Here is a 12,959-nt window from a genome sequence, read left to right as displayed (position 1 = left end):
AGCGGACATTATCTCTATTGGCAATTAGCATGCCTTTGGCTACCAATAGCTGTCTCCATCTCCGACTGCCACAATCCTCCATCAGCCCAAGCATTGCCAGTTTAGGGTAAAGTATAACGGGTTGGCCGACTGCGTCACTGTATTATCTATTCAGGAACACAAGCATGTATAATCAAATAAGCCTGTGTAGTGTGGAAAAGGGTGCCAAGCTCTACTTTACATCTAAGGCAGTTGAGATTGGGGCTTCTGTTAAGTTTCCTTGATGGACTGTAGTATGTTCACTGAAAGTATTTTAGTTAAATGAGTCAAAGTTGTATACATGTTGCAAGTACTCTGAAAGCCATCTTAACTTCATTCCAGATGGCGTCACCAAGGGGCCTAAGTCTTGTGCATAGGTGTGTTATTAGGTCTGGTTTGTGTGTAAACAATGTCCTATATATCTCCTTCTTCCCCCAACTGGAACTCAGTGACTTTTGGCTCACAGGGATTAAATTGGGCAGCCCCTCCAACCTACCCCTGTGACCTTCAAGCATACCGTGAAGCTGTAGATAAGTTTAAAGTTGTGACTTTTGCCTGTTTTTACTTCTGTCCAAGACCGTTCCTATTTTAGAGATGCTGCGATGGGTCATAGCCATGTACTGGCCCAGAGCGGGGTCTCTGCTGCAAGGGTGCTCTCCCACTGTATCCATTTCAGTGCCTGGTGCCAGCACAACAAAGACGTTTTGTGGGTGAGGGTAGGGCCTGTTGCACCATGGAGTTATATACTAAATTCAGCACTACGTACTTATTCAGGCAGTCGAGCTCTAATGTGATTAAGAGGTCATATTGGTCTGTAAAGAGACAGTTAATTATAGGTATAATTGGGTGCCCAAAAGTAAAGCCTGGCATCCACCAGCCCTAACCCATACAGTGATGACACACCTTTTTGGAATGATATTCTGGATGGCCAACCAAAAACCCCTGAACATCGCTAACACTAGACTTGAGGCAGCCTGATGGCATGTGATAACGAAACATTTTGCAGCATATAGAAGAGGTGAGGTAGAGGAATCATCTTGAACAGTGCTATTCTGCCTGCTATTATAGTTGAAAATGAGCTGAAATAATGATTAATAATTCAGTCCCAATCATTCTTTCCATTTTGCAGTATGAACCTACTCAGATACTTAAAAGTGGTCAAAAGCCCATTGAAAATTTATAGTGGCCGGGATTTTAGCTTAGAAACCCAGGAGCAGCACATATGTTGATTGCTCCCAATTGACCTTCAGACCAAAGACATCTCCCTAAATCTACAACATGTGCAGCAGTCTTTACATGGAGCTTACAGGGTTCTGGACATATTGCAGTGTTCTTTCCTTGTGGTGGGTACCCCAACGGAATCCACTGTTTTGCGCATCTTTTATACTCCACTCTGCCAAAGGCTAGATGGTCAAAGCAAAATAATAGTAAAGAGCCCTGTCTTGTGCCTTTTTCTATATTGATTGGGGGGAGACTACCCCACCCGTGCTCAAGGTAAAGAGTATAATATAGTATTTTCTTGTATATCACATATCCTTGTGAAATGCCATATGTCATAATATTCCACCAGTCAAATCTTCATAAAAACAATTATTTATTGATTTATGACATTCATTGTCCATAAGTAAATTCAAGTGATGATCAAACTAGCCATAGCCAAATCGTTTCCTCCTTACTGACTTCTTCAGGGCTTGAAAGCAAAGTTTGTGATGTTCGTTATGGCAACATCCCATCTGGCGACAACCTTTTAAAAAAAAATATTTTTCAAGGTTGTCGCCAGATGGGATGTTGCCATAACGAACATCACAAACTTTGATTTTAAGCCCTGAAGAAGTCAGTAAGGAGGAAACGCATTGGCTATGGCTAGTTTGATCATCACTTGAATTTACTTATGGACAATGAATGTCATGAATCGGTAAGTGCATTTTTTTATGAAGATTTGACTGGTGGAATATTATGAAACATGGCATCTCACAAGGATATGTGATATACAAGAAAATTATTTCTCTATAACATTGTATACATTTGAGTGCTGAGTCCCTTGTCAGTTCTGTTGTACCAGGTTTTCCTGTTGTTTTGAGGATTAAGGGTTTGATCCTCAAGACTCGTGCACCATGCATACTGATTCACTTTACACGTAACTGAGTGTAAAGTTGCGGCAGTGATTGCCTCAGCTCCTTTCTTATTTATAAAAAGTATAATATAGTCTATATGTCCTAAAGAGGGAGGCAGACTTCATCTGGGCAAGTACCTGAAACTTGAATGGCCAAGGAATTGAGTCACATGGTTTTTCAGAGACCACAAGGACCAAGGCCCTGGGTTCCTCCACTGACTCCAAACCAGCCAGCATTCGTACATAGGCAAAAGAGACAGTAATGTGAATCCATTTTGGTTCCTGTGTGAGTGCGGTTTACAGCGAGCAGTCTGGTGAGTATTTCAGTACCTTTCTCTCAATATTTTTTAATGAGATGGGTCTGTATGATCAGAAGTCAGCCCAAAGCCTCTCAGATTTACAGATTACTGAAATTGTTGCACCTCTTAGGTCATAGAATAGGGAACATGTAGCTTTGTGCCTCTTCAGACATAGTCAGTAAGGATGGGGCTATTTGCCTGTTTATTGAAATGTCTTTCTACCATTATATGTTTTCGTTTTTTAACATAAAAGCATGTAATAAATTGAGGTGTCAAATTAATGATTTTACTCCAGACATTTTTCTCTCAGTAATTCGATAATTGGATTTACTACAGCATTGGGTTTTACAATAATTTCCTATTTTTTTTTCATTGCTTAGGTGGAGTCTGCAGCCAATGATATTGAAAATTTGAATCTTGATAGTACAGGATTAACAAATCCACAGCCACGAGTAACAAAAGCACAGAAGAGGCGGGTATGAAATTTTTTTTTGATTCAATTTTGTCAAAGATGGCTGTTTTTAGATACAAATGAGGACAAAAGTAAAAACTTTTTTTCTCTAATTAAAATTTTCTAACACCGTTTCTATTTGTTCCAACACAAGTGACAAATGTATTTGTCATTATCCCAGGTATATTCTTGGTTTCTGTAGATTTAGAGTGGGCAATTCTTCTGGATAGAAAATAATTCAGATTAAATAGTGAATGGATTGATGTTGAAGCAGCATTTACAAAATGATGTGCCAGAGAATCCTATGATACATTGAACATTAAGAGCAGGAACATTTTCAATAAAGACATTCAAGCTTTGTTTCCTTTCTAGTCTTGGAAATTGTTTGTCCAGTAAATATTTCCAAGACTAATCATCATGCAGAACTCCTGTCCAACTTGAAATTCTGTTACATATTTTCTGATGATCAGTGTTCCATGACATTATTTGAATATCAAGTAGTAGACACAAAGGAAAGACCTGGCCTGCAGCAGTGAGGTGTGCCATGATGAACAAGCATTAGCAAAGCTAATAAGTCTGGAGTTCTATGCAGAAGGAAAGAGGGAGTAGAACAGAAAAAAGAAGGGAAAGAGAAAAAGAAGGAAAGAAAAAATAAAGAAGGAAAGAGAAGAAAATAAATACGGAAGGAAAAAAAAAAAGAATGAAAGAGACAGAAGAATAGAAAGAAGGAAACTGCAAGAAAAAAGGAAAAAAGGATAGCAAGAAAAAGGGAAGAAGAACGGAATGCGAGAGAAAGAAAAGAAGGGCAGAAAGCAAAGATGGGAAAAACATAAGGAAAGAAGGAAAATAAATGGAGCGGTGAAGAATGAAAGAAAGAATGCAGAAATAAAGACATTTTAAAAAAGTGTTATAATTGCTGCAAATGAAGTGTGATAAAGGTTAGTTTTCTTCATGTGCAAAGTTTATTAAAGAACCATTGGGGAAATTGAGTCCAGAATAAACGTGTTCTGAAGATGTGCCCACTTGTGAATTCACATGTGTAATATTGAAGCTTATGTTTTGTGTGCTCCATGCATACAAAAAAAGGATAACAACACAGAATAATATCAAACAAACATAATCTGTTATGTTTTTAAATACCAGCAATCAGATAGCAAAGGACACTCCAAAAATAATTTACAACAGCATTAGCAGGAGGCAGGAAATGCTAAAGGGTAAAATGCAGCCAGTGCTCACATCTGGTAAAGTCCTGCTTTCACCTCTGGCTCTAACTACAAAGACAGCACTAAAATAATAAGACTAAAACCAAAACCTCTGGCAAAGAAGGGAACACCCTTTTGTGCTCATTGTGAGAGCATAATGCAATTACTCAAAGTGAATTTAGCCAGTGGCAGAAATAGGCTAACCCATTGCCCCACGCAGTATGCTGCATATCGCAGTTGACGCAATAAAGATGTGAATGAATCAACAAACCTGCGTATTAAGAGAAGTGACTGAAAGACCCCTTAAGTAAGTGTATAATACATTTAATTTTAGTGAAACAAAAGGTCCTATTGCATCTAAAAAGTGAAATCTACGTGTGACCTAAGGGATACAAAGTCACCCAATTTCTAATGGAGGCAAAACTTTCAGAAAATCGAATTAACAAAATTGCAACTTTTACATAATTCTTGTTCTGAATGGTCTTTTGTTATGTTAAACCTCAGAACAATAAAAACAGTAATATTTCATCATCTTACCCATATCCTTAGTCATCTGTTTGGTTTCATTTATCAGTTACTTGATACAATATCAACCGAAGGGATGGCATGTACATCTATTATTATGCATTGTTTTGCATATAAATAATTATACTGTTTAGAAGGAACTTCTGTGTTAAAAAGTAAGATTATACCAAAGTTTAATGTGCTATGCGGAAAAGAATATTCACCCTTTTGAAAAATGCTAAAAATGTTAGCCACTGAATGAAGTGCGCTGAGCACCCCATTCCCCTAGAGGCCACCACAATTAAGATTTGTAACTCACGAATTGTGTGAGGGAGTCCCGTGAGAACTCTGCTGTTCTACCTCTGATGGGGCTGCTCTTATATGTTTGTGCTTTCCTTTTGCAGGTAAACGTCTATTGCACAATGTTGTAGCCTTCTGGTTTGGAGGAATTTTTTGTTTCTGGGTCGTACCTCCAGGAAATTTCAACTTTTAATGGCTGAATCGAATTATGGGAAGAGGCCTCTTTCTGGACTGTGATTACCAGTGGCCTAAAACATATATACTCAGATAATCCTCCTAAGGAATGCTTTTTCTGCTTACATGTAGGTCATGAAGCTAAAGAATATCTTGCTCATTTTACTCAAACTCTCAAGCACAGAAGAAAATGCCCATCTGTTATCCGATGGGAAGTCATCATTAAGGATGCCCCGTTTTGTGAGAGAGATTTGGTGAGAAGGGCTGTGCCTGCACCTCAAGGAAGGCACAGACGAGGAAACAAAATGTGACTTTTGAAAAATTGGCAATGCCAGATATGAGACTTTTTTTTTTTTTTTTTTTTCCTCAGACTTGCTTCCTTTTCTTAAATTCTAAATAAAATAGCCTAAACCTCCATTTAGTCCAAGGGATCTTTTGATGAGGTTGGTGATTTGCCAAGAAAACTGCAGCTGATCACCTCCTCTGCATTCAAGGCTATAGTTTTGAAATCTATCCAAATGACAATCCTAGCGACAACCTTGTCATCATGTACATCCATGAAAACCCAGTAACTACCAGCTTATGGTCATCAAAAGCTTCATTGAGAGCTGCCACCATTAAGTGTCCCATCATCACCTATCTTGTCAGTAGAAGTCTCCTCAACAGCCACCTTGTCGATGGTGCAAATACTGCAACCACCTTTGACTACCTCAAAGTTGACCGTTTTTTTCAGCGGCAATTTAAAATAATCTCTGCACGTAATGCAAATGCCTGCAGCTTCACCTAGAGGAATAACCATTACAACGGTTATAATGTTTCTCGACTGGCTGGCATCTCACCCAATAAGATGTCTTTGGAATCCCAGTCTCAGATGCTGGAAATGGAAGACATTAAGTATGGCCCAGAGGCCTCCGACACCATTTCCAGAACTGCACAGTTCCAATAACACTTCCACCTGAATGAAAGTGAAGATCACTGGGATCTAGATCACTGTGTAGATGCTGAGGAATGCATGGAAGTGAGGATTACCATTACTTCAGCGACCTGAGTTAGCAATGTAAACAGTTTCTGCATACCTAATTTATCTGCAGTAAGGTAAGATGTATAACTTTTAATGTAGAATTCTGTAGAAACAGTATCTTTAGTCAGTGTTTTCATCTCCTCCACCACCCCCTCCTAACGTTTGGCGCAGTGCTGGCACATTCATTGCATACTATGCTTTTACCACAATATGCTGAAGCAGATGCCATAGAAGATGAAGGGGATAAAAGGCAGGAGATCAAGAACAGAAAGAGGAAGAAGTACCTGATCCACAGGATGATTTGGCAGGATTATGTAAACCATTTAGAGAGGCAGAGATTCCAGCACTTTAGGATTTCAAACCATATGGCACAGCCCAGCTTTCTAGCCTGGTGGAAAAGGTATGAAAGAGTTTTGACTTACCCTGTTGACAAAAGAAAAAGATCAGAGCTTACAAAAAACAAATCCAGTGCAATACTCCATGAAGGGGGAACACACTTCTGTTGTTTTGATTGACTTGGTGGATTACACAAGAAGTGTTTTAGGCAACCTTGAGAAGCAGCGGTCTTGCTGCACCAGGAATGGTTCAGCGGTGTGCCCTTTTATCTTTAAGTGCAGAATACAGTTGTGGATACCCATTATAAGGGGAAAATGGCATGTATGTAACTTAGGCCCTTCACAAGATAGGTTGAAACTGCCAGGTCACTGGGAGCTTTTCAGTTTCGATGACCTTAAACATTCATCAGTAGAAGTAGGCACATCTCCACAGGAGATTATTACTATAACTTATCCCAGCAGCACTGCTGCCAGACCAGCCCTCAACATAGATACTGCAGGACCCAGCAGTGTTTATGCTGTGTCAGACAGCCTTGAAAATGAGGGTGGGTCTCTCTGTAAAGGAGATTTCTAAAAGAGCATGACTTTTTTTTTCCTCAGACCAGCCTTCGTCCCCTTCTTCACTTCCGTCGAGTGCCCAATGGGGAGAAACATCACACACTTTAAACAAATCTATGGTGAGTTACTACCATGGATGTCGGTCCTACAGTTTACACCACATTGCAGTGCCCTAGAGCAGTGGTTCCCAACCTTCTGTGGACCCCCACTTTATCATTATTGGAATCTGGGGACTCCTCTCCCCCTCCATCCCCCCCCCCCCCCCCACACACACACACACACACACACACACACTGAGTCATTGCCTAAAGGCGGGGGACCTAATCTGTTAATATTATTTAATTTTCTATGCCGTCACAGACACTTGAGAAGGCTTTGCGGATCCCCAGGGGACCACAGGTTGGGAACTAGTGCCCTAGAGTTTACCAAAAAGCAGCCAATTGTCTTACTAGAAATTGAGAAACATCAGTATATTTTATAACTACAGTAAGAAATACTCCTCACATTACTGAAGGACGTCATCAACCTAGGTCCCAGGTGTTAAAGACTTCTAACCTGTTTGGCTTGCAGGTGCAAGTCTGTTCTCTGGGCCATGCGTTCCTGCATCCATCTGATCCCATTCTGCCAATGCTCATGTGTCTTATCCAGGAGGTTCTAAATATACTATTGTTTCAGATTACAATCTGTTTTGAACACACTGTCCAGTTAATCCCAAAGAGGTACTGCAGTGGTGTATAGTTGGTGCACCACCTGAAGGCCACCCCTGTCCCTGTTTTAAGCCCCAATATTCCTCTAAACCACCAACATATCCAGGAAGGATGGAGACCACATCTCTAGTAGTTTGTCTCCCACGGTCTTAAGTCAGCTATAACATTTGCACATATTGGAGTTGCAAGCAAACGCCAGGGACTTCAGACACTTCTCCGGATGATTTAAGGATTCTTCACTGCTGATCAAGAAAATGAACACAGGTGTCTTCATATCATCAAAGAGAGGGCTTGAAGTCCTAAGTATTCTTAGACAAGCCGATATGCTCTGGTGTTAGGCAGTTGCTTAGAACATCAAATTATTGGTGAAGGATCTGCCAGGATTTTACATGGGATGCTCCTATTCCATCAACAGGTCAAATGGTTTAAGAATGAGAGCAAAACCCAACACGGCTCCAGCGGGTTTGCTATCTGTGGGTAACTAAAGCTAGGCTTGATCAAGAAAAACAAGAAATGTGATTAGGTCAAAGGTAGAGAAGTATACCTGTATGCTAATGTCCACTAAAAGACAAAAACTGAGCCTGGCTGTACTTTTCCCAAAACATCGCTTTGTATTGCTTGTGTCTTGACAGTTGCACATTCAGTTTTGTAATGTACCTTCTCTGTGCTTCTCGAAAGTCAGAAGGGCTATTAGAACAGTCTCCTTTCCCAAGAAGCTTATTTTCTGTGTGCTTCTACATATTTTGACTGTCACTCTCTCTCTTGTAGATTGTGCTTTGCAAGACTTTAGTACTAATTGAATCCTTGCTGCTGTGTTATGTCTTTAATCTTTTTATAAAAAAATCAGTCATCACCTCTGTGTCCAATACCAAGCATTGCTTCCAGTGATTTTCAGCTCTAATACGCTGCTTTGTTCTCAAAAGTGACTATCAACTTTTTATTGCCCTGACTAATGCACCACGGTTGTTCTCAATAAATTAACTAAACTACTCCTGTTTTTCAGTACTTCTAGACCCTTCCAGGTACCTGTAGGCACCATCACTGACTTCCCAGGTTGTTAAAGTGTGGATTTTCAGTGCTGTTTCGAATTTTGCAACAATAGAAGCAAGACATTCTTACTTTTTTGAAGCCAGAGATGTTCATTTATTTGGACTCTAGGAAAAGAACTGCCACTTTCTAAGCAGAACATTACCATGTGGACCTCAGTGTGTGCATTTTTCCACACCAAAGTCAATCTCACCCCTTTCTTGGAGAGTTATACGGTGCTAGACAAGAACCCATTGTCTGAAGTCTACAGAGCAGGCGCATGGAGAAGTAGAGCTGCATTCACAAAACATACTGCCTGTACGTATGTAGACATAGAACAGGTGGTGGTTCTTCATGAGCCTGCTTACCCACCTGCCTTTTCTGTTAACTTATGAGCTTTGTACTGCTCGCTGTTCGTAATAAAGCATTTTAATCTGAGAACGATCTAGCTAATGTTGGCGAACACATTAGTTACTTGTGTGTAAGTATTGTTCTCCATCAATCATAATGTGTCATAGATTCACACAAAGACATTCCCTTTTACTTAAGTTGATCTCTTCATGTCTTACATGCTTGTACCACCAAATCTGAACTATGTTGGTCTCTCGGTTGAGAGGGGTACCCGGTATATTGAACTTATTGTCTGAAGTTTAAGCAATTGTCACTGTATCTTACCTGCCTTCCAGCCCCATAGAGTAGAAAAACATTTGAGAATTAGGTTTGCATAACATTCATTGTATCACACATAAAAAAAAGTGGCAAAAAAGTCGTCCCTAAAAGGAATTTAAATTTAAATATAATTTTCTTTACTATTTAAATGGACGCATTATTATTAAGTCCTATCGGGGTGGATAAGTCGTTGATAAATGTGCATCTGTATAGGCAAATGTTACTCCTCAACTGTCTTTCTCCTAAGAAAATGGTATGCGTCTATCATATATTTTCATATCTTAAATGTACATTGTGAACCATGTTGGAAATTAATATTTAGTGTTGCAATTAATTTTAAAATCCCTAGGAGAAGAAAGCTGCCTTGGAAAAGGAAAGGGATGAACGGATTGCAGAGGCTGAAATTGAAAATTTATCTGGAGCCAGGCACCTTGAAAGCCAACAACTTTCTCTCATTCTGGCAGCTAGAAAATTGTGCATAAAACAGATTGCCTCAGATGGCCACTGCATGTACAGAGCAGTTGAGGACCAGGTAAAGGAGCAAGAAAGTGATTGGACGGTTTCCACGCTAAGACGTCAAACTGCAGAGTACATGCGAAAACACATTTCAGATTTTTTGCCATTTTCAACAAATCCTAAAACTGGAGATATGTATACACCTGGTAAGTGCCATGTTTGACAAATCCTGCAATTCTCTACATTTATGTTTGGTGATGGGTTCAGTTTGTGATACCAAGTTCTCATTAACTCAGTTAATCTCCTGTCACATTACTTTGAACTCTTACCAGTGTACATACTCATTTCTTTACAAATTCATTATGTGGTTGTTTCATAAAAGCAGTGCTTACTTTCGGCTTGTCTTTGTAGGCGCTAGGCACTCATTTTTGCAGACCATGATTTATTTTCGTTGTTAAACTTTGGCAGAGCAACAGAAGAGCAGCAAAAGGAGGAGAAAAAAATGATAGGAAAACAATGAAAAAGTGAGAAAACGGAAATTAAAAACAACCCAGAAGAGTGATATAAAGGGGACCGGAGTTTAGGATTCCGGAAGAATGAGACATTGAGTGGAATCCAGACTAGTCAGTATGGTTCTCTGTAACCACAGCTTTGTGATCGTAAAAAAAAACTTGACTTTTATAGAAATTATGTATTGTGGAAAAGTTGTGGTGGTGTTACTTTGTCAGGGCAACATAAGCATCCTACATCCAGTCTTCCTAACAGAATAAGGAGGTCATGCCGACAAAAAGACACCACAGTGCATGCTGGTCAGTGTTAACTCTTCTGTGCAAAGCTCCCATGTCTGTCTTTTTTTGTATACCAAAGGTAAACAACTTCGAGGAATACCAGTCTTCAAATAATGTTTCATCAGCTGATTTACATAAAATGTGTTTGTGGGGTTTGGCCTTCTGTAATTTAGTGCAGACAAACACGAAGAGGCTTAATTAGCCGAAGCACATTTTTGGTTTCTGTGTCATGAAGGAGTTCTCAGAGTTGTGTGGTGGCAAAGGAGTGAGTCAACCAGTTTTACTCGTAAGCAAATTAAGTCTGCAGGCCACATGACTTAACAGCAGAGTTGGATGCAAGCACCATGGGGATACCGAGATGTTTTACAATCATAACAATAGTAAATCTACCTAATGAAACCCAAAAGTATTTATTCTTTTGGTGAGTGTTCATGCTGAGCAGAGGGCAGTAACCTACCCAAAACCTTGGAACATAGAATGACCACAGCTATCTGTGTTTCTGTGATATTTGCAGCATATGCACATAGAAGTAGTTAGTGCCAGGCACACCCAGTGACACTGCACATTGGCATAGCCAGACTGGCCGCCCTACTCAATAGTATAGTTCTGTGACTTGTTCTCCTTGAAATCCTTTCGATTGTGTGTTGAGACAGCTCTATCACTCACAATGGTCCCACCCTTCGAATAACATGTTCATTTAGCTTGCGTACTGCATCCTGCTGTCTTGAGTGGTTTAATCTAGCAAACAACTGTTGTTTGCTAAACTTGTGTCTCCGTGGACACAAATGTTATGTTCTTGCGATAAGTTGTATCTTTTGGAGACTTTCCATGTTACAAATTTAAAAAACACCATGGTATTTTATTATATGGTTTTATTAATTGAGGAAGTAAATCATAATGCACTTTTGTAAGTACTTAATTACAATTTTGTTTTTGCTGTTTAGCATTACTAATTCTGGTATATTAGAAAAGCTATTTCAATGTATACCATCCAAAATTTGATAAGATAACCTAAAGTTATCTTCATTTCAGTCACCCAGTTTTATGACAGTTATTGTACAAACCTTTTTTAATTTAAGCCCATCACTATTTTCATTTTTCTGGAGTATGTATCAGAAGACTTAGGAGAATTTCCAGTGCTAAGCCTTTAATTGGCTATTTGGGGTAGTTTGTGCTTAAGCTTCCATAACTTTGTCAACCTAAGATTTCCACGGCAAATTTGCTTCCTACAGATTCTCATAGTACCCATGGTTTATGGATTACCCTAGAGGGGACCGAGCAATTAGCCAAAATATAACGAATTTTTTTTTTGTGGGGGGTGGGATAAATGCAAACAAAAAGTGCTGTAGAAGAAAGTGGCTTTTTTTTTCTTCTTGCAAATGGCATCAACAAAAGATTTGCGTAGCTAAAATCACCATGTTCTCAGCTTTCAGGAACAGGCGGGCGTGGCTCAGAAAACCACATTTTCGAACAGTTTCAGCATTTTACTGGGGGAAAGCCCATTTTTCCTATTTTATTTTTGTGCTTTCAACCTCCTTCTAGTTTGTGTTTGAAATGGGTGTGAAACCCATGGTGGAGCCCTGAAAGCTGTACATTTCCAAAAGCTGGACAACATTCTGAATTCAGCAAGGAATCATCTGTGTAGATCCTTCAAGTTATCCCCAAAGAAGCCAAGTGTTGAAATAAAAAAAAAAAATATTGAAAATCAGTAGGACCAAATGGGCATTTGTGGCCACATTTTCATTTATAACTTCACATCATGATGGTGGAGTCACAAAGGCTATATACAGTTACACCTGCTAGAGTCTTCTGGTTGTGGGGATATATAGGGTTTGGGTTTTCCAAGAGCGTAAGGTACCCAGAGCCAATAACTGAGCTGCACCTTGCAGTGGTTTTTCATTGTGGTACCCGGTATAGAGCAATTCATATGGTAAAATATAAATAGTTAAAAATGGGTATCCAGGAAACATATGTATTTCTTAAATGGGCACAAGCTATGGAGTTTTGAAGCACAACTCTGAATTTGTGGGTACCCATACTAGCATGTGAATTCGAGGGTATTTCTCAAAACTACCTCTTTCTTACACATTGTCTTACATTTGGAAGGTGCAAACACAGAGAAATACAATTGTTAATAGCACTTGTTCTACTATTCTGTGTTCTCCTAGGTCTCTCAATGAAAATGGTACCTCACTTGTGTGGGTAGGGCTACTGACCACAAAAAGAAATGGCCCAAAACGCAACATGGGTGCATCAAATATTTCCATGCAGAACTGACATGTTTTTTGCAAAGTGGTTAGCTGTGATTATTTTGGGCCCCTGCTCAGCTGCCATCTAG

General features: G+C 39.5%; 1 protein-coding gene across 1 annotated transcript in view; it reads left to right on the top strand.

The window, feature by feature from the left end:
• The window catches only part of OTUD6B (OTU deubiquitinase 6B), a 147,604-nt gene that overhangs the window by 26,668 nt on the left and 107,977 nt on the right, over positions 1 to 12,959 (top strand). Inside the window, exons 3-4 of the mRNA XM_069220460.1 lie at positions 2,811 to 2,906; positions 9,727 to 10,039. Coding sequence (XP_069076561.1) covers positions 2,811 to 2,906; positions 9,727 to 10,039 — 409 coding nt within the window. The remainder of the gene's footprint in view (positions 1 to 2,810; positions 2,907 to 9,726; positions 10,040 to 12,959) is intronic.

The sequence above is a fragment of the Pleurodeles waltl genome, chromosome 2_2, assembly GCF_031143425.1.
Source record: "Pleurodeles waltl isolate 20211129_DDA chromosome 2_2, aPleWal1.hap1.20221129, whole genome shotgun sequence".
Taxonomy (NCBI): domain Eukaryota; kingdom Metazoa; phylum Chordata; class Amphibia; order Caudata; family Salamandridae; genus Pleurodeles; species Pleurodeles waltl.
The sequence above is the reverse complement of the archived record's forward strand: the minus strand, read 5'-3'. Positions and strand labels throughout refer to the sequence as shown.